The sequence below is a fragment of the Convolutriloba macropyga genome, unplaced genomic scaffold, assembly GCF_964194025.1.
Source record: "Convolutriloba macropyga unplaced genomic scaffold, txConMacr16.3 SCAFFOLD_489, whole genome shotgun sequence".
Taxonomy (NCBI): domain Eukaryota; kingdom Metazoa; phylum Xenacoelomorpha; order Acoela; family Convolutidae; genus Convolutriloba; species Convolutriloba macropyga.
In genome coordinates, this window is record NW_027449569.1 from 56134 (window position 1) to 78628 (window position 22495).

Genomic DNA, 22495 nt, shown 5'->3' on the forward strand with positions numbered 1-22495 from the left:
TGGCAACATGCTGCAAGGGCACAAAGGGGGCATCAAGGGTTTTGGAGGCATCAATTGAAGTCTTTTGACATCTTCTTTGAAATTGGCTCTGAAACTGCAGGCTGAAAAGTTGTCAATATCATCAGTACATCAATTTGTGGGAAAGGGGTAACTCACGTTGCCTAAAACCGGAGCGAGAAAATTGGGTTCTGCTGAATTCCGTTTGTCTCAAGACCGCGAGTTCCGTGATCGGCGGGATTGAGATAAGTTGAGATGTGATGCCATTGCTGGGGTGAAGAACTTTTATGACTTTCTCGCAATCTGTTTGAAACAAAAACGTTTTGCTTCTTATTTGAGGCTATCCAGTCCAAAACTACTTGACTGTCGGACCAGAGAAAATTTTGGTCAATTGTCATTGTCAATTATCTTTGGATCAGTTGTAGAAGGCGCACTCCTATAACAGCGGCTTCTAGTTCCATTTTTGGCACGCTCATTTGCTTAATGGGAGCGACTTCGCATTTTCCCATGAAAAAACACACTTGTGGCGGAGTGGCTTGACTATTAGTTGTGAGGAGGTAAGCAACGGCTGTCATAGCTGCCATTGAGGCATCCACAAATATATGAAGTTGGCTGCTTGTGGTTTTACTGAAATTGTGGACAGTTCTTGGTATTCGGATATCGGGCATGGCAAAGTAGCTGTTTTGGACTTTCTGGAGGGCATTGTGTAGTTCTTGTGGCATCAAATCATCCCATTTTCTTCCAAGTTTCCAAATCTGCTGCAAAACCATTTTTATTCTAATTGTCAGAGGAGACAGCAGACCGAAGGGATCGAAGATTGAAGATACCAAACTGAATATTTTTCTTTGTGTGTACAATGTTGCACCTTTAGGAAATTGTTGTAGGGGAAACATGACAAATTCGTCAGTTGTTATGTTCCATTTTTGACCAAGGAGTCTTATGATCTCTTTTGTTTCGTCTTTATCGTCGGAAGAGATTTCAGCGAGTACATCTGGTTCGTTTGAAACAAATTTTGTCAACCTGAAGCCATCATTTTTCCGGCATCTTGTTGTCTGTGATATGACTTCTTTGGCTTCTCAAATTGTTGGCAGGGACTGGATGTAGTCATCCATATAAAAGTGGTGTTTAATTGCATTCATGGTGGCTGGAAATTTACTTTTGTCGTCTTCTGCACATTTATTGAGCACATAAATTGCCCAAAATGGTGAACACATTGCGCCGAAGAATAATCTAGTGAATTGGAATTCTGGAATCGAGTTGTCTATCATTCAAAGGAAACGAAGAGCAGACTGGTCTTCTTGTCTCACGGCAATTTGCATAAACATTCCTTCGATGTCTGACAAAACAGCAACCGGGTGTTCTCTGAATCTCAAAAGAACTCCAACTAAGTTATTCTGCAAATCAGGACCAGTTAGAAGATTTGAGTTCAGTGATTCACCGCGGAACTTTGATGCTGCGTTGGCAACTCTTCTCACTTTTCCGGGTTTGTTTGGATTATTGACTGGATGATGAGGTAAGTACCATATTGACTCTGGAGGTGGTGCTTGCATTTCGACTGGCTCGACAAAATTTTTATCCAAGTCTGTTTGGAGTGTCTGGTTGTACTTCTGATTGAGACCGGGATCGTTTTGTAGTCGTTTTTGTAGACTTTTTAGTTGACTGACTGCTGAGAAATAGTTATTCTGGAGTTTCTTTACGGGTTTCCAAGGAGGGCCAATCTGATATCTTTCACCGTTGTGACAGATTGAGTTTTCCATTGTTTTCAGTGCTAATTGGTCTAGTGAGTTGTCTTCATTCTGTTCGGGTAATGTACCTTCAGCTTCTAATTTACAGAATCTTTGAACCAATCCGTCCAACGGTTCTTCTTCAATGTCTTTCCGGCAGACATGGTAAATGAATGGTTGGCGCGGGGGCTTTTTGTGTTCATTGTTTTATGAGATAGCTTGTACTCTCCAGCGAGAGTCCAACCAAGCTTTGTTTTGACGCCGAATGGACGCTTTTTGCTACCGTGGATTACGTTGACTGGATATGTGAAGGCAAAGGTATTGACACCAAGAAGGGCGCCTATTTCACCGTAGGCTATGTCAGGGAAATAAATGTGACTAAGTTCCTTGAAGGTGTCGCATAATTGATTGAGTTCAAGAACGTTAGCGGGTGAAACATTGAGACATTGGCTATAGGCTCTTGCAATGCTGAATTGCTGATTGACTTTGTCAAAAGGCGATGCTGTCACTGTTTCACTTGTTTTGGACAGTGGCATTTCATGTTCAGTGTTTAGGTAAAGCAGAGTTGTTGATGCTTGTGCTTCGCAGGGAAGCTCAAGAAAGCTAGTAACTTTATCCAGTAGGAAGGTGAACTGGCTTCCGGGGTAGATCAAGGCGTAGGTATCAAACCCTTTACTTCCGTTTAAAAATGAAACTGGTAGTATTTGTAGTTATTCATACCATTCAGGAGGAGGAATTGTATTTCGGTTGATACTGAAGTTTTGGGTCGGATTCGAAGCATTCAAATGGGCGAGTTGAATATTTTGTTGCTGTGATTGTTGTTTACAAGAGAACGATTGACCATATCTTGTGTGCTGGCTCTTTTTACTGATAACAGTGTCAGCACTTTTGTTTTGATTTTGTTGTTGAAAGGATGGCTGTGTTTGGGGGCTTGCTAGATTTTGTGTCGGCTGATTGGGATTGCTTGTTGAGAAAGCAGCGGTTGGCCGCTTAAATTGTTTCGAAGGATCATGCAAAGTTGTGTGGTGAAATCCTTTACATGTTTGGCATCGTTTTGTGGACGGACATGACTGCTTAAAATGTTTGTTGCTTAAACAATTCGAGCAGAGATTGTTCTTGCTCACAATGTCATACCTTTGGTCTGGCGCACATTTCTGGTATTCAGGGCATGTTGCGAGTATGTGACTTCCTTTGCATTTCTCGCAAGACTTGTTTGACTGATCAGCATCTTTACGCGGAAGAAAGGGTGGTTGACCATGCTGGTTTGCAGGGCGACTTGAGTGCAATGAATTCTCCTTCCAATTGTTTTGTGAATTATTAGAAAACTGATTCATAGCATTGCTGTTCCTATTATCATTTTTGTTGTTAATTCGGCTAATGTTATTATTGTTTTGACCGAAAATGTTCCAAGTATTAAACGGCTTATTAACATTTTCTGTCGAATTTTTCGTATACTTGGGCCTGTACTTCAAGCCACTTCTGAAAATCAGAGACGGTTGGTTGATTACCAATTGATGTTATTGTATACTCTGTCCATTTTATCAGAATATTACCTGGAATTTTTTCTTTTGCCTTTATCAAGTGTTGAACTTTGCAAGTCAGCTTTGAAGCCTAATTATTCAAAAGCTTGCACTAAGCGTTTGAGAAAAGAAGCAAAAGATGCAAAATTCTGTTTGTTGTAGTCATTGTTCGGACGCCAGGCTTCCAGTTGATTGATGAAAGCGTTTACAACAATGCTGGGATCTCCAAAAGGATCCATAAGCTCTTTCAAAGCAATCGCGTAGTAAGCTGGGTCAAACGAGTAGGCTTGAATTTTTTCTTTGGCTTTTCCTACGACCGAGTTTTGTAAGTATGTTATTCGATGTGTATCCGTAAGGCTAGTATTATTGTGAACTAGGTTGAAAAAAATGTTTATCCACTCATGGTACTTCATTGGGTTACCATTGAAATTTGATATTTTTATTGGTTTAATGGAACTTTTGTTTGTGTTTTGTAAATTAAAATTGTTTTCAAAGGGCATTGTTTCTGTTTGTATTTCAGTTCGTGGCTTAAGCAGTTGCTTTCCAGGAAAAGACCAATTTGGAATTTGTTTCGAGTTTCCCGAAAACTTTGGTTGGCCAATATTTTGAGTAATGGGGGATGAATGGCTGTTTGGTAGTTTGTAAATGGATTTTCCGCAGTAAGCGGAAAGTTCAGTGGCTGAGATAATGTACAGCAAACAAGGTTGGTACCTTGGTTGTTGAGTGTTGTTTTGGGGAAAACAATTCCATCATTTGGTTCTTCGGTTTGATTTCCATTGCTAAAAAGAATTCCAGTTGGGTAATGTGGGTTCTGAAATTGTTGGGAAACGTTTGTTTGCGCTATTGTTGGTAACAAAAATGCTGACTCCAATTTTCCGCTGTTCTGGTTTCCACTTATTGGAACAACTGAAAATTGAGTATTTGAAACAGTATGAGCAGTTGCATTTTGATTGTTGTCAAAATGTAGGGGATTATGACGAATGTCTTCGTAACAACATGGATTTGGCGTGGTCTCATTTGTCACTCTATTTGTTCCTTTCTCTGAATGAAATTGACGCTGAAGCATTTGCTCATTTAAACTGCATGAACTTGTTGTTTGGTATGTATTGGTTCTGTTAATTGAGCAGTTATGTTGAAGTGAGTTTTGTAAATCTAATGCAAGACGTTGTATGCTTTGATCTTCTCTTTTGTTATTTAAGGGAACAGAAGACTTTTCTTTTGGTGTAACTGTGGCACTTGCTGGTTGATTCATGGCATATCGTGATCAACTTTGAACTAGAGAACTGGTTCAATTTGCCATTTGATGAGTGAATTAATTCCGGATGGTTATCAATAGATTCAACAGGAAATATAACTACAGTTTGATTCACTGGAAAGTTGGGTTGTTGATGTGAAGCAAACTGGTTAAAAGTGTTTTTTTTTGCTCTGAGAACAACGTTGTGTTCTGGGGATTGAGGATTACTCAAGACAAATCTGTCCTGAATGTTTGCTCTGGTTAATAGGGTTGATGCTGGTGTTGGGGCTGCTAACAACGACAATGGTTGATTTATCCGTTCAACCGTCCTAGAAATTTTTACTGATTCTTCAGTCAATTCTCTAATATCCTGCGCAAATTGTCTGTTGCTCTGAATGAATTTTAAGAGGAGGTTGGGTTTATTTTCTTGCGAAAGGAAAAACGATGGTTTCGCCGGTCTTGGGGGCACTGGAGGCGAGACATCGCTGGCAGGCTTCTTTACTGTCATGTTGTGTCGCTATGAGTTTTGGGAAACCGGTGTCAATCGATGCAACTCGAGTAGTCTTATTGAGGACTGTGAGAAGCAGCTGATGTCATCGCGCACTCGAGTTGATGATTGACTCAATTGACCATCATCGTCGAGACTGTTGACTTCTAGTTCCAACTTTTCTAGACGAGAGATCAAGTTCGATTGACGTTTCATGACTGAGTTTATGCTACTAGAGCTTACTTTTTCCATCATGATGCTGTCAAGGTTTGTCTTCAGCTCTTCAACGCGCTCCTTGATTTTGTTGATCAACAAAGAAAGAGAGCGGAAGCTTTTCCTCTGCTCAACGGATGTCTGTAAGAGATCAAGCTGATTTTTCATGTTGAGCTCAGTCATTTCGAACTTGTTCAATGCGTATTGTAAGTTCTGGCTGTTTTCTTTTGTCATCATGATGAACCGGCTGTAATCAACTCGTAATGGTTCTGTCGTATTTAAAGTAAAGGAAAAGAACGGCTGGAAATTTACGGAGCGACGACTTTTTTGATAAATTAAAAATCTTTCATGTTTATGTAGGCTAATCAGCCTAGATTTTTTCGGTCAAAAGTAGCGACGTAACTTTTCACGAAAACAAGAGTCCTAAATGTGTTTTTTTGGTGCTAAATATAGCTAAAAATTTGCTTTAAAAAAGGAAAACTAAGCGTTCGCGCGTGTTTACCGTTGATTTGTTGAACAGGACCAAATAATTGCGTTCAATTTTTTTTTCATATATGACTTTGCAACGATTCTCCTGTAAGTTTTTGTTCTCTTTTTAATCACAATCAAGGTACCAGAAAAATTTTACTGGAGTGTTTTCTTTTTTTTGCGTGTGGAGTTTTAGTAACAAAAAAAAAACCTAAAGAGCAAACAAACTAAATCTATTTTGATACTTCTGCAAAAAAGTTAATTTTTTAGAACTTGAAATGCGGTGCGGCGAGTCAACGTGAGCTACAGAAAAGCAGAGAAAAGTGGTTGGCTAAATGCTGGGTCTACTTTGAAGCTCTTTTCCAAGAAATTCTGTTTTGCGATTCTTATGAAGCGATTCTTAGGACGATTGCTACCATTAAACTGCTTGTATTCGTTTCTGGATAATATCATTCACCTATGATTTGCTCATCCTTACTTTGGCGACGTCTGCGACTCAAAGGAAACACACTCCTCTTCAGTTGGTGACTACTGAGACCAAAGGGGAAAAAGGGACTTCTTTCGGCAACTTCTGAGACGGCGGAGAAAAAAGAAGAGACTGTTGAGTTTTCCAATTTAAAGGGACTATATGCGTGAGCGAATTTGATTGGGAAATTATTCGAGAGCTTTTGATTTCCTTCTTTTTGAGAAAAAAGAAAATAGATCTTATCTTCTCTTTTTTATTTCTCTTGAGAAGTATTTTCAGTGTATATTACTCAATTATCTAGATGAGCGGCTAGTAGTATGCAAAATGAAAACAAAATAAGTGTAAATGTCGGCTTTTCTTAAGAAGGCATACTACCCCATTAACTAGGCTCGCGGCTAGTAGTATGCAATTAAGATCAAAGAAAACACAAAGCTTTGTAGGTTTTTTTTTGTCAGAAGCTTTTCAGTAATTTTTTGTCTGTTTTTGTTTTGGTTTTCCAGAATGGTTATATAGTTTCCCAGCTTGTTTTGTAATGAACTGAGGAGGTTTATCAAATAGCTCTTTTTGAAAATTGATTGATTTTTTTTAATAAGAAAAAGGTTTAGAAAAAACGTTTTTTGATTTTTATATAACAGAGAAACAATTTGGCCAATTTTCTGTTGCTTCTTTGCAGTTTCGCAAGGGGATGAAATAAGTTTTCAGCTTGTTTTCAAACAAACAGAAGGGGTTTTTCCGAACGCTTTCTTGTTATCTACTGAAAATTTCCAATAAACGTTAGAAATATGTTTTTGAATTTTTTAAATAAAAGAAGCAATTTTGCAAATTTCAAGTTGCCTCTTTACAAACTTGTATATTCAATCAACTGATTTTGAAGCTTGTTTTCCAACAAAACCAGGGAGGCTAATCAATGGGTTTCAGTGGAACTATTAAATGATTTATTCAAAACGTTAAGAAAACGTTTTTTGAATGTTTTGAGTCAAAGAAGCAATTTTTGTCAAAATTGAGTCGCCTCTTTTGTAAAAAGCATAGCCGATAAACTGACTGTGACGCGTGTTTTCTGACAAACCCAGGGGGCTAATCAATGGGTTTTTAGAATTTATTTAGAAAAACAAAAAACGTTTTTTGATTTTTGACGCTCAAAAAGGCACTTTTGCGACTTTTTCATTTTTGATCAAAATATTTACAAAAGGAGTTCAACCAAAACAAAATTGATTTTAGGTCCAACTGAAGTGTTCTATTCAAATAAAAATATTACTTTCATGTAGATTTTTTGCGACAAATTGAGAAAATTGTTTTTGAGTTTTTCCGATGCAAAAAACGCTATATCGTTTTTTTTCGTGCAATTTGTGTTTTTTTCGTTAATTGCTGACTTGTAATTTCTCATGGCTATCTCATTCATAAACCATCACCAAAAGCTCGTTGGGGACAATTTTTGTGTGTCTGAGATTTTTTTGTCGCAAAAAAATCACGTTTTTTTGGATACGTCTAACCGGGGAAAGGACTTCTAAGGTGACGTCTGGGACCTCGGGCGATCATCTCTTGGTGACGTCTGTATCCAGAAAAAAATGTCAGGCCTTCTTGATCGGGTGACGTCTGAAAACCCTTGAAAAAAAAACTCTTCGTCTTTGGTTGGCTCGTCTGCAATGCGAAACTCTTCCTCTGTCGTAGTCTTGGATATTAGTCTTGAGGTGTGCTCATGCCCACTCTTTTTTTCATAAAAAATTAAATTACATTCAGAAGGTTCTATGTCCCTTTTATCAAGGCGGATGGTGGCCAAAATTGTGTTTTAAAACATATCTCTAGTCTAATTATTCGTTAAAAGAGCACGTCTAAGTTAGTTTCACGTTGTTGGACAAAAGAGTCAGGTTTTTGTTGCAATTTTGGCGGTTTATTTGAATCATCTTGAAAGTTGCAATAGCATTGGCAACACACTTCAATCACTAGAGAACAAATTCTCCGTTTTGTTTACTTAATGAAAATTTATGAAAATTTATATATATATATATATATATATATATATATATATATATATATATATATATATATATGTATGTATGTATGTATTATATATATATATATATATATATATATATATATATATATATATATATTGGTAGTCCACAAAATTTTTACAAATAGAAAAATTTTGACGATGTTTTTCTTAAAGAGATGTTCACACGTTTTCGGAATCAAAAGTTTGTGAAAAAAATTATTGTGGGGTGGTGACTTTTATGTTGACGTACTAAATACAGCAACGGATCTAAAGTGTAAAGTTTCTTCTGACTTCAGTTTAATTTGGATTTTGGTCTCCGAGGAAAAAAAACTTTTTTTTCAGGTCGGCAACTTCATCGCCAACATAAATACTTTTGGATTAGATTTTGAGCAATTTTTTTTCAAGAAAACTCACTAAAAGACCGGAGCCTAGATATGGCGTTTTTGTTTTTTGGTAGATTTTTCAAGACATAAGGTGCATGGTTTTCCGTTAAAATTCTGACGATGAAGGATTTTTTTTGTCCTATTAGTGTGTTAAAAAATTTTTACTATTCAGTTTCTAGCAAAATGAGCTTGGGTTAGAAATGGTTTTTTTCACAAATTGGCTAACCCCTGACATACTACATAATTTCTCTTATTTCTTCAGAGAATTTTTCTGCTTTATTTCAGATGTTCCATAGAAGTAAAAAAAAATCCAATCTACGTTTCTAATTAGTAATTTGTTTTTTCAAAGAAACTACGATAAAAATCCAAATGAAGTGATTATTTGAAACTTTTTTTCAAGTTTTAACCCTACTGTCATTTTTGTGGTGGATTTAGGGATTAAAGGAGATCTCAAATTTCTTGGGGTTATGCTTCTTCAAAAGTTCATGGCTATAATAACTTTTTTGAATGTGATGAAGACGAAAACATTTTGCCAAAGAGTGGTCAATTTAGCAACATTTTTTTGTCCATCCTACCAACCGTTAAGTTTTTTCACTTAGTTTTTTGGACTTCTGTCAGTTTTCAGTTATGATATTTTCTGATCGTTTGTCTACATCTCCAAGTAAACAATTTTTCCAAGTAAACAAATAACGGTTACTTTGTCGGTGAATTTTTTGAAAACTAAAACTGTTTGGATTGTATTTAAGTAATTTTGCTGTATCTTCTTAGCTGAATCTCATTTGTCTAAGACTCGAAAAGTAAATTTTTTGTATTCAATAATGGAATAGGTTTTTAACGTTGGCATTAAGTTCTAGAGGGAGTTTGTTTATTGCATACAGTAGTAAGTAACCTTTTGTCGATGTAAAAATTATTTTATACAACTTTTACATTTTACAATCAACTTTACATCTTCTGAGTCCCCTATCTTGCCAGTTTTTACCCCGATTACCCATATTGATGTCGCGATCCAATTTTTTCATCAGACTCAGTTGGGCGCACGCCCATGTGTTTCTAGAGGGGACATACATGATATTATCCTAATCAAGATTTGCAATTCATAGTAATGATATTTTTTCACCGTTCTCGAATTGTTTGTTTCCTAAAAAAAACTATCAAACACAACTGTCCCAGAAAAGCAATCACAAAAAGTAGTATACTACAAAACGGTCAAAAACGATCTTTCTAAAATTACCGAATCAAAAACAATCAAAAACGATAATTTCCTAAAGTTACAGGTGAAAAAACGTCAAAACACGTAATCAAAATTTCATCCGTTATTTACCGGTCTGATCAACTGCAGATACGAATAGTACAAGTATTGTCAAATCGGAGATAAATTTTGTCTAATTTGCTGATCCGAGTTTCATTTCAGTTATTAAAATGGTCTAATTTTAAATCTGAGCAAAAGTGCGCCATGGTTTAGATTGTGCCTGATCAGAGGTTTATTGGGTCTGAAAAGTCTGATTAAAGTCTGATTATGCTTTGGACAATGGTCTAAATTTGAGTCTGGTGCATGGACTGGAGATGGATTAAAATTCTTCGGTCTGGAAAGTCTGATCAGGGACTATCTCAGTCTGGAAAGTCTCATCAGAAATAATATCGCGCGGGAAAGTTTGATCAGGTAACTTCGGTCTGGAAAGTCTAATCAGAACAAAGTTTGGGTCTGGACATCAATCTGGTAGCATTGAATATCAACTTAACTCTAAGCAGACTAAGTTCCTCTAAACTATTTCACGGTAAAAACATAACTGATATATAAACATGGCTTATAAACTTGAGGCATTGACTTGGAGTTGAGCTTTTTTTTATAAAACGTTTATTGTTCCGACCCCCACTTTAGTGGGGAGGGAGGAACTATATACTCAAATGGGTTTTTTTGTTCAGTCAATTTTGGCCGATCGATATAATCATCATTGAGAGTTATGAGTAGTATCACTAGAAAGCCAGTCCAGCGTAGAATATGAAATTAAAAAGATTTTTTCAATTTTAACAATTATAAACTGTAATGTTATTTATTTCATCTCTAAAGATAAAAGAGGGTTAGTGAGTTGTTCGATCCGAGTTTTTAGGCTTGCATTTATGCTAAATTTTTCAAAAATCAGATTTTTTTTCGAGAGAAATGGGACCTCATTTGCTTTTTTTTGCTCACTTTTTTTGAATTTGCTGGAAGTAGACACCTTAAAACTGCGGTAGAATTGTCTTTAAGCTCAGACAAGAGCTAGTTGTAATCCTACTTGCTTTAAAAGTCTTCTGGATCATAATTTTGCAAGTCTTCTGCAAATTTATACTCAATAATTACAAAAAAGCATTATTTATTTTTGACAAACTGAAAATTTTGTTTAAAAACTGATCTATTTCGCCATCATTTGAACAATTGACTGTTTTGTTAGACGCGCAGCAATATCTGCGCTGATTTTGATCTCACCGTAGATCCTTGCGATAAAAAATTTTTTAGATTTAAATGGGGCGCGACCTTTTTTTCAAAACATTTCCCCTATGTAAAGGTTTTTTATGTAATTTGCTGTCAAGATTGTCGAATCAGGGCTCAATTAATGACAAATACTTATTACAAGAAAGAAGTTCAATGGAATTATAATATGGTTTCAGAGTTTAGCTCATGGTTTTTATGGCTTTGACCAATGGTTTTCGTAAAAACTTTATAGACTTCTTGAGTTTTGCTTTCATTTGTTATAGTTTTTGTAGCCCAACAACTTTGTATCCCCAATGAAAGAAGCAGTTAGTTTTTTAGGATGTATAGATGAACCTACAGGATTCTTTCAGTTGTTATCTGGTGTCTGTTATGTCTTTTAATTTATTTGTTTTAAGAAAATGTCGGTGAATTTTTGAACTTTGCCACTATTTTATCTTATTTCTCTCAACTTTGGGCGCAACCTCTGTAAATACAGGCAAAAACCAATTTTGTGCGAGTAAAAACTTATTGTTGGAACTGGTTTTTTTTTCAATCAATGTTTTCCTTGTTTTGATACGCATTTTCAAATAATTTTCTTTTATTTTCATTTCGATCATAATTGCATTTTTTGTGTCCATTTCGTTTCCTTCTCGAATTATCACTTTGTTGGCAAATCTAATTGAAAGAAAGCATAGAGGAAAAATTTAACTGCGTTGAAGATGGGTATCTGTGTATGTTGATTGTTTTTGGTGAACAGTTTATACTTTTTGGGCTGAGACCAAATTATCTCGCAAATTTTTGTGGATTTTTTTTTGTTTTTTCTAAGTTTGTCTTTCTTTTGTTTATTGTCTGCCATATACCTGATAACTATACGTCTCAATTGCTTCCCCAGGATCCACCTAGATAAAGATTTCAATTTATAGCTGTTTTTTAATGATTTTCAAATTAAAGTATTAAAATTTTTTAAATTTTTTTCTTCAATTTTCTCATTTTACTTTCAATTTTGTCACCATGTAACTCAATCATACTAATTAGAATTCTCGATTTGATGACTCAACCACTTTTATAGCGCTTTGTTATAGTTGTGACTGATTGCATCGACCATTTATTTTCAAAGAAAAAGTTTTCGAGATTTCTATACTGTTCAGTTTTCGTGTTTTCTTTTGTACGTTGTCGCTTTATAGGGAAGACTCGTTGAGAATGAGAAAAAAGGATGATTTACAGTTCTTGAAGATAACATCTTATAAGTGTAGTTCCTTTTTTATAGTGTGATGTCGTAAAATTGTTTGAAATTTTGGCTTCTCTCTAAGTTTGTTATGTACTTTTTATTTTCTGGGGTCGTGACGTGGTCTCATTATTAACAGGCCCAATTGGCTTCCTGAGGTGTTGCAATTAAATCCATCGCTTTCTGTTGAAATCTTAAATCTGTTATGATTTTTGAAACATTTTTCCATTACATTTTTCCAAAACATTTTTGGGTTTTTGAGCTTCGTCATATTTTAAAGAAGTTTTTTGGTCAAATTGTAGCCCTGTCTCAGTAAACACAGGTCACAACTCGTTTGCAGTGATTTATAAATTAGACCCTAAAACGGTCATAGCTTCAAATTTTTGTTCTCGGCTTTGTTACTACTTTTACTACGAGGCGTCATAATAGTTATGCGAGATTTTTATACATTTGTACATTTTAGAGGATTTTTCTTTTCTTTTTGGTTTATAACATAAATAGTAACTCCCACTGGCTTTAAAATTTTGAGCAACTGAAGATTGGATTATGGCTTCTCTCAATTGCTTCCAATGGAGATTTTTTAAAAAATCACTGATTTCAAGTGATATCTAATGACATTAATAACTGTGAAGTTAATTGTTTTCAAAAATAGAAACGTATTTTTTAACTTTGCACCTCGTTGCTTTTTTTCACTTTTTGTCGACCTGTTAAAGAGTCGAATTTAGAACCGGTTCCATATCTTTTCTAATGGAGTATAGGTTAACCTGTTTTGTTTACGTTCTATCTGATGCGAGTTTGATTTTGTTATGGTTTTTTTTATTGTAGACATCGAGTTGTGGTCGTAAATAATGTTTGTGTTTTTGATTTTTTAAGATCCTTTTTAGTAGTTCTATTATCAGAAACTTTCATCGGCCCTCTAGCGTGGCATTATTATATTCCATTGGTTGTTTTTTGAAAGATATGTATATCATCATTTGGTAGCCTATTAAGTTAAGAATGTGGATGAGCGGGGTCGGAACATTATGTGCGTACGCACATTATCGAGCCGCCTTGTTTCTACTGACAAATCAGTCAACTAAAGTTTTATCCTATCTTTATACTCTAAACAATCCAACCTTGTCATGGAGTTATTTCAGCAATGCGTTGAATATAAAACTTTCTTCAATTTTTGTCAATTTAACGGGTTGAGAATCATTTTTTTCTTGCAGAGATTATTTTAACATATGTTCGAAAAATATGTCAAGTGTGATTTCATCATATTTGTTGCATTTCGTCAGAATGATTATGTTCTTTATTTTCTTTAAATTTTGAAAACTGAAAAAAATAATATGTTTATTATTAATTGTTTTTCTTTAATTTTGTTTGTTTTGACATCTTTTTTGACGCCCCAATCCAAAAACAACATTTTAATGTATTTGCACTCAATTGAAAAATAGAAACAACCTAAATTTCAAATCTTTTATGTCAATTTTCCCTCATTTTTGATTGGATCCGTTAAAAATCTGTAAATGTGAAAATCATTCTACGATTATTCAAAAAAACAATATAATTTTCATTGTTTTTGGTTCGGTCTTTCATTTTAAAAATGTTCGCTCACGTTCTTTTTACCTATCATTTAAGATCATTTTCGATTCACAGCAAAGACAGTGCCTCATTTATTGCTTGCATAATTTCTCTGTTGTAAATTTTCAAAAAACTTTCTGAACTGCCATAATGCATAAAGCTTTAGGTTATGGAGAATTTAAAAGTTAGTTTTGAGGCATCAAAGTTGTCACAATCCTATTTGATTTCATTGTAACAATAAATACTGCCGTGTTTCCACGTAACCTTTCAAGTATCATACTGTGAAATGAAGAGGATTTGTTTCATTTCTTACCTTATTTTGGTTCCTCATAAAAAGTACCATAATTTTTCGACAGTGATTTCCTTTTCTTTAATGGATGTATGCGTTAATGTATTGTATGTGACTTCTTTAACCTGTAATTGAAATATGCAAACTTGGGCTGCAGTGTCAAATAGCTGAGACATATAATCATCCGTTTTTTATATTTAGATACTATCATTAAGAAACTCACTTAAGCATCGTTACGCGACTCTGCTGAAGTCACTTCGAAATTCTGACTTTATATCTCGAACCGCTTCGCGAATCTCGATAAACGCCAGAAGCTCTCAGTGAATTCAAGAAGGGTCACGTAACCATTACTTCTTAGACACTCATTTGTCATTTCTAGGTTCATTGCCGAATTCAGTATTTTTTGGGTCTCATAAAACGAACGTGCTCTTTGGTTTAATAGTATGAATGAACTAAGTAATAGAGTTCAAAATGAAATCATACATGACCATTGTATCTAATCAAAGATTCTTCGACCCCGTGCTTTTGCTCAATCACATCTTCAATTGCTCATCAGCGCAATAATCTCACTAGCAAAAGAGTAAAAACTAAAACTTTAATTAAATTGAACGAAAATTATTTGCACAATTAACGGTGAAGTTAAGAAACAGCAGAAGGGGAAAGGAGATAGGAAGTGTTTTTGTTCAGTTTGGCGGGAAAAGAGGGGAGGGTGATATAGTTTAATGTTAAGTTATAAAGCTATACGTATACTGCAATTGGCATGTGTGGATTCAGTTTGCATTCCTCTGGAGGTTGTTGTTTTCCACCATCAGAGGGATTGTTTTGATTATTTGTGTTGGTGTTGGTTGGTGTTGTTGTCGTTGAACCAGGAACAGCTTGTTTTAGATCTTTCGTCTCCTTTTTGTTGAGTTTTTCGATCTGATCGTTTGTTTTAGTAGTGGTCTGCTTTTTTGAAGCATGAGAAGCACTGCCGCTCTGCTGGGAAGACTTTTTGGGGGTGTTAGTTGCCCGAGGGCCAGTAATTTTGGGGTTAAAGCTTGAAGCCGAACCAGAATCGGCAGAAGTTTGCTCGAGTTTCATCAGCAATGTCGGCGGTCGTTTTTTGTTGCTATTATTAGTGACAATACCGTGTGACAAATTTCCCCCGGTTGGGGTCAAGTTGATCAAGTTTTTTCCGACAACCATGTCAAGTTTGTCGCACCGTTGTTGTAATTGCTTTTCGTGTACAAACGGGCAGATGGGTTTCACTGCATTGTAAGGCGAATAATTAGCCGGGCTGTACGAATGACAGAAACATTCACGCCACGTTTCCAGAGTTTTCCAGTTAAACATCCAGAAGCTGGTGGCGATTCCAATGAAAAATGTTAAACAGTGCTTTATAAGCATTAAGTACACGTTGGCAATTGATTCGCCGTTAATGACGTCATTTTGATTCTGTTCACGTTCTAGAACTTCTTCAGTCCAGTTGGGCATCAGTCGGAACTCGATTGCGCACACGACTATGTAGAGGATACAAGGCACGACATAGCAGACAGCAAATAGGGCGATTCTTATGATAAGGAAATCCATTTTCTTCAAGTTGGGATCTGTTCTGAGTTTGTTCCTTATGCGCATGAGGGAACAGAACCCGAGGAGGGAGAGAAGGATGCCCACTGTTAGGTAGATTGAAATGGGCATTATGACGAATATAGCCAGGTTGGAGGGTGTTTGGGCTCCCACTAGACACAGTCTGTAAACAAAACAACTGGAATTGCAAACAAAGCCAATAATGAGTCACTAAAGCTACAATGAGGGATGAAACATTTCTTTCCGAAATTTTATGAACATTTACTTATTAAAGGTCAATAGTGTGCATCTAAGTAGTGCCCCTGGATAACGCTTCCTCGATACCTAAAATGATATCTCGCCGGAATAAAAAATTCAAATGTCGAAAATTCAGGAACATTAGTTATGAACTTGTACACAGAGTCACATCGTCAACTTGTTCACATTGTACACATGTCAAGTTGTACACTTTGTCAGGGTACACAATGTACTGCGACTTTTTTATCTTGGTAGGTAGTCTAAAATCGGAGTCATTTCTAAAACATGGACTGGTTCCTGCTCATGCTTAGTCATAGCTCCATTGCTCATAGCAGCAATAAAAATTGTGCATTTCTGAAAATCGCATGAATAATTTTTAAAACACAGACTGTCAGAAAATAGCCGCGATAGGTTGGCAGAGATTTAGCCTGATAATTGCCCTAAAAATGAGACCCAAAAATATTAAAAACAGTTTTTTCCATTAATGGTTGTAATGCCTTTAATTGTTTTACACCTATGTAATGTAAAGTTGCCCTGAAATGACCTCCAATTAGACTGAGATATGCTCAATTGACCTCAACTCCCTAATAAAGTGAGGAAAAGTCTATTTGAGTGCGATGAAAAGTTACTTAGAGAGTATAACAAGACTGAAGAGTACATACCCAGTTAGCGGATCCCCTTCAAATCGTTTGGTAGCCAACACAAGTAGGGTCTTGCAGGCGGGTGCCAGCCATGCGACAGTGTGGAAGTAGACACTGTTGTCCTCTAGTGCCTCTGGACTCCACTGGAGGGTGGAAGAGAGGAACCAGGAGAAGGACAGCACTACCCACCATACATGGATTGCCATCTGGGAGTAGTAGACCATCATGAATGTGAATGTACACCACACCTACAACATAACATAAACAAATTAGGAAAAAAACCCCTTCAAGCAATTAATTGTTCCGAAAAAATGGGCGTTTTATAATTGGCTTCTTGATTTTATCACCAAATGTCCACAATATCTCGCAACACAGAATGAGGCAATCAAAAATTCCTGCACTTTTTGCATGAGTTCAAATTTTTTCTTGGTTCATATTGTTGAAAACAACAATTATCACGTTTAAATCAAGTGAAGGAATTAATATCACCTTTCATACATTATCTTTTCAGGTCTTACATTTTTTGTATATTTTGCGAAATATGAAACAACCACGCCTGAAAAACTGTGTGACCTGAACAGATAGTTTTATGGAAATTGATCTTATAGTTCTTCTCAGCTCGTGTTTTTCATTTAATTTATTTCTTTGAAAAGTAATCCCACTGAATAGCGAATAACACAAGATCAATCGCATAAAATAATTTGTTCTTCAGTCTCTCGACCTTCAGGTGTCATAAAAAGACAAATGAGCAACGTTGCAAGAAGCAGTATCTGAAGAAAGCCTTGATTTATCATTAGCACAGTGAGATTTTAATAAGACAGCTATGCTCTCTTATTGATTGTAGTTGAATTATGATCGCTCTTATCGATGCCATAAACATTGTTTTTCAATTCTCTTTTGGTATTTTGGTAGCATTTAATTTAATTTTTGGCTGTTTCTTGTAATTTAATTTGTTAACAATTTTCGGTGACTGTGAATAAGAAACGGGTGAATGGTTGAACTAATTTTTACCCACATAATCTGTCGAAATTGTGCAAATGTAATTTATGATAACTATGTTAAACATGAAATTTGAAAAATTTGAGGAATAAGTGAATTATCTTCAGTTGTTTTCAGATGTAGTATTTTAGGCGCATCAAAATTTGTGCAATAATTTTAAGACTGAATCGAACAACACTAGCAAAAAATCTTGAGAAAGATGAAGCTATGAACTCCTTTCATGACAAAAAGGACTCGTTGCAGCATTAACTTCTCAATTCACCAAGCACTTAAGTTTTCTATCAAAACTAATAAAAACGACCATTTTTATGGTTCCAACCTGCCTAATTGTGGTATTGATTATATGACACAAAATGACCCATACAAAATTCGAAGTGAAAATTACGCTTTTTGCTAAATTTTTGTTTTAAAACCCACTGCAAGACATTTTAATCAGCTCAACAAATACTCTGGCTTCCAACAAGTACGCTGCTATTTGCTTAACGGCGTACGTCACTTCTGGGCTAACAGCTATTAGTTTCATCGTGTTTACAAGCTCTATCATCAAATACTCCTCATAACTCTTAGATCTTCAGAAAGAATGAGAGCTAGTAAGGGAGAGAGAAAGAGAAACAAGATAAAGACATCAATGTGCCATGTTATGTTTAGAGTGACTTTCAACGAGTGACTTTGAAGTTTGACAGATACATGACAAAATAGAAAGTGACATATAAGCTTTTGTTCTCTCTCATTTTTTCTTGCTCTTTCGTTTTTGCTTTGACTTCATGTATAAATGTATATACTATTATCTCTTGCATACTTGCTATTGCTTGTTTGATTGTCTTTATGACAAGTGTATTCTAACAAGCATCATAATCATAATCATACAACTTTAGACAAATATACGTTTCACTTTGAAATGCAAAACTACAAAAGATTCCCCTCTTTCGCATATCTTTGCTTTCTCTCGCTCTCTTTTGTAGACATTTAATATTAATATTATTACATTGTTTTTGTTGTAATCATCAAAGTCAAGTTTGAATATCATTCTTAAATAGCGGCTGGCTTAACCTGTCTTTCACACCCCTCTACCGCAATTATTGTCTAACAGATCTAGTGGTAGAAAGAGCAACTTAGCCGAATAAAAACATTTCAATTCTTCACGATCTAACTATACTGTGACAATATAGTTATTAGTCATACTGTTTCAAAATAGGCAAAAAACTATAAACCAACTGTTATTGAAAAATAATGTGAACTGAATAACTGCATAGGAAATATCAGCAAAAGTATACAGTTTTGTTGGTATGGTACTGAAATTGTTGTTTTTAAAGTGTTGCAACGGAAATGTGCTGATATTAATAATTGCAGTATTGTTACGAGAATTTGTTTTTAGCAATTTTTTTAAATTTCTTTGAATTTTTAATGACAGCACCTGAGAGAAGAGTAACTACATTTTTTTAAGTTCCATAGAAAGTTTAAAATTTTTTATGGAAATGAGACCATATGGGTGTAAATATTATGCTTGCACATTTTTTTGGCTCAATATAATTGGGATACTTTCGTCGTATCTGTCACATGAACAAAGAGAGCTAAACAAACAGTTGAAAACTACTCACAACAACAACAACACAACATCAAAACATCAAACTACACTTTGATTTAAAAATAACAACTTCAATTATAAACACTCATACATAATCATGCGATGAAAACTATTAAAATTGAATGCTGCATTAAGCTTTGATTTTATTAAGCTCGTAAAATTACGCAAATCAGACTGCTGTCGTTTTCATTGTGAACACAAAAATATTATCATATTGGAGAAAAATTAGTTCGATCACTAAAAAAACCTGATGTCTTTGATACGCAAGAATTTTTGAGTTCTACTATAGTGAATTGTTTTTTTTTTCAATTGAATGTTCGATTGTTTTTTTTCCTGAAATGAATAAAAACAAGCGGGGCGGTCTATACGTAGTTCTGAAATATTTTTGTTTTGTATTTTGAGACATTTTAGGCCTAAGAAATCGCTGGAAAAATATAATTTTATTTTAGTTATAAAATAAATTTTTTAGCTTCGCTATTCGTCTATAAGAAGCCAATTTTTAGAATGATAACACGGAGAGTAGTTTGGGCGTTTGTTTGTACAACATCAAGAAACATGACACTTCATATAATGCTTCAGAAGTTGAAAGAGGCTTCGAATATGAAACGGCAGATTGAGAAACCACTCTCTCTTTCTTAGTTCCAACAAACTTCAATCTCAGGATACGGGCAATATATCTAAATCCGCGTGCCCAAATCAAAGGGGCTTGAGGGCCTTTGTTGTGCTAATATTTGGGCTTTAAACTATCCACTTAACAAGTATCATAAATAACTTAGCTTACAAGAGAGAGAAAGGCGACCAAAGTAACTCTTAAAGGCACTTTAGACCCCCGAAGATAAATTTGCTCGAGTGAATAGCTTTACGTCTGTTTTTCTATTAGTGTTTGGTAGGACTGTTAGATACCTCGGCTTAGTTATTTCAGACTTTAGTTTGGGACAATCGTATTTATGAAAGAGACACAATAATATCATTCAATTCGCTTGATTCGCTTGAATAAAACGCAGGTGTAACTTTACTCTATTCTGACTACAAATACAGTTGGTGAAATATCTCTAGAACTACAATTTTACGTATTAATCTATGTTGTAATGTGGACGCAGTAATCATATGAAATTATGAGCATAAATTATGTTTAATGAATTAATGAGAATAAATGGAGCAATCGGTTAAATTAATGCCCAACAAGGTTTAGACAAAAAAAGTAATTTTTCAAATTTTATGATTTGCCCCCCTTCCCGACCCATTCTTATAACCTTGCACACCTTCAATTCTCGTCTTTGGTTGATGAACGAATTCTTTCGTGAATCGCAGTACCAATAAGTCAGTTCTTGTCAACAACCGAGAGCAACAATATAGCAAAATTCTGTCACAAGTTGCGGATCACAACTTTTCCACAAAAATGATTTCTTGCAATTGCTATTGGCGATAATATGCAGACATCGTAAAAATACCTCAACTATGAAAAAATTTTTGTTTTCGCAACAAAAACAGCAAAATGATTTGAAATTAATTTCTTTTAACAAGCGGCTCGCTTCAACATTTATTCTTCCAGTCGCATCGTTTACCTTTTTACTTTCATCTAAAAGCCCTTTTAATTTTCAAAGGGAATTGTGCATGTATGTGGAAAAACAAAGTAGCGGTCAGTATTCAAGCACAAAAAGTAGTAATCATCAGGCTTGAAATTTTTGATAAGTTTTTGTAAATAATTGGCCGATCTCTTTCAAAAGAAGCGACCACCACGATAGTTGTAACCATGCGTGGTCGAAACTCAGTAATATTATTATTAACGTTATTAGCATACCTTATGATTTTTATTCTCGACCACTAAACTTCAAGGAATAGTGGTTGTAGTCTAAACCCATTGAGTTACTTTCTGATTATACGCAATATTTGAACTCCTCTAAGACTTCGAATTTTTTCAAAAAAAACTACAACTAGACCATCTATATACGAGCTTTATCAGTACACAAACAAATTAGCACATAATTCTAATAGTGCACTAATGACTATATGCTCTCCTCTAGGTGGTCTATACTGAACGTCAAACAAAAGTAAGTTAGCGCTCTCTAGTTTTAGGAAGTAAAAATTCAATCGCAATTTTTGCAATCAAATTTCGAAGAAACTGTTTACACCATTAATCCCCTTGCTATTCCTCCCACCTATTTATGAAATACATTGAAATAATTTATAAGTGAATTTTGCGTTTTATCTGAACTTCATTGATAGGCGAGAGGACTAGCGTAGGGGATAAATGGTGTAAAAACTGCTTTCAACATGCGATCTGAAGTTGGAGTAATATTGCCTCAAACATTGTATTTTTAATTCGTGAAAATAGGGGGTGCTAACTTACATTGCCGTTCAGTATACCTTGTTAGGATTTTTTTAAAAAATGTGGAAAAGACAAATGTATATGTCAAAATATCTGGAAGTAATCATGTGGGCCAAGTCAGCTTAGCAAGCAAAAGACTATGCACTTCGCTTAGCATTATGACATAGTACAGTCCCAGATTACAACCCAGAGTATTTCAGTACTGAACCTGTGTATTTCAATATTAACTTGTATAACCATTACCGAAACAGTTTTTTTACATCATCCCAGTGTTCTACACAACAAAAAAATGCTCTAGATTCCTAATTGGCAGGAAGCGTGGTAAACTACACCAAACATTCTTCAAAATTAAGTATTATTTTTACGTTTTTTTTTTCAAATATCATTTATTTCGTCCAATGTCTTGAGGTCGCCCTGATATTACGAAAAAGAGATGCACAAATTTCTTATAAAAAAGTTGACACCTGTTCATCATCTTTTTAATTCAGTAAAGGCGGCTCATCTTTCGGTTCTTTTCATTAAAAAATACTGAAAAGTTACCAAAAGAGGTTGCTTTTTATATCTAGAGATTACGCGACTGATGAAATTATAGACAAAATCTGAATTTAATCGAGAGCGGCGTGACAGTTCTAGATATAAGCCAGAAGATAAACACTTTGCGAGGTCTTGTAACCTTTTTTGTACCCTCCACTGCGCAAATTTTAAGGTAGTTTTAAAACCTGTCACCGTATATTGGAAAATCTGGCAATCTAGAATGTGGCCGTGCAGTAATCTGGCATTAAAAAAAAGAAAACTACTTTTGATACCTCATTGATTAGTGTCAGGCTTGGCGAGAAATCTGCTCTAGCTCGTTTAAATTCTGCCGGTACATTAATCAAATCAGTCTTGCAAATTTAGATCTCTAATTATTACTTCGACTATTTGCGTTATGACATAATTTCCTAACTTTTGATGTGTGCGCGAAATCATATCATAAAAAGATCTAACATGTCAACATTGATGTGACTTGAAGAAAGAATTGGATAATTTAGTCATAGTTTCATAGAATGTGTCAGTTCATAATAAATCATAACGAGGGCTAACATGGCACCTACTGTTGGAGAGGGGGCGGGCGCAAACGGAATAGA

At 35.2% G+C, this 22495-nt stretch overlaps 2 protein-coding genes across 7 annotated transcripts in view; both read right to left on the bottom strand.

Moving 5' to 3' along the window:
* Positions 1-401: 401 nt before the first annotated feature.
* On the bottom strand, positions 402-767 carry LOC142355149 (uncharacterized). Its single transcript, XM_075407404.1, has one exon. The coding sequence runs from the start codon at positions 765-767 to the stop codon at positions 402-404; it is 366 nt and encodes a 121-aa protein (XP_075263519.1).
* A 13825-nt stretch (positions 768-14592) lies between these two features.
* The window catches only part of LOC142355147 (uncharacterized), a 46873-nt gene continuing 38970 nt past the window's right edge, over positions 14593-22495 (bottom strand). For all 6 annotated transcript variants that reach the window (XM_075407400.1, XM_075407401.1, XM_075407399.1 and 3 more), the window contains 2 exons: positions 16477-16703; positions 14593-15740 (listed from right to left, as the gene is read on the bottom strand). In XM_075407400.1, coding sequence (XP_075263515.1) covers positions 14750-15740; positions 16477-16703 — 1218 coding nt within the window. In that variant the 3' untranslated portion in view covers positions 14593-14749. The remainder of the gene's footprint in view (positions 15741-16476; positions 16704-22495) is intronic.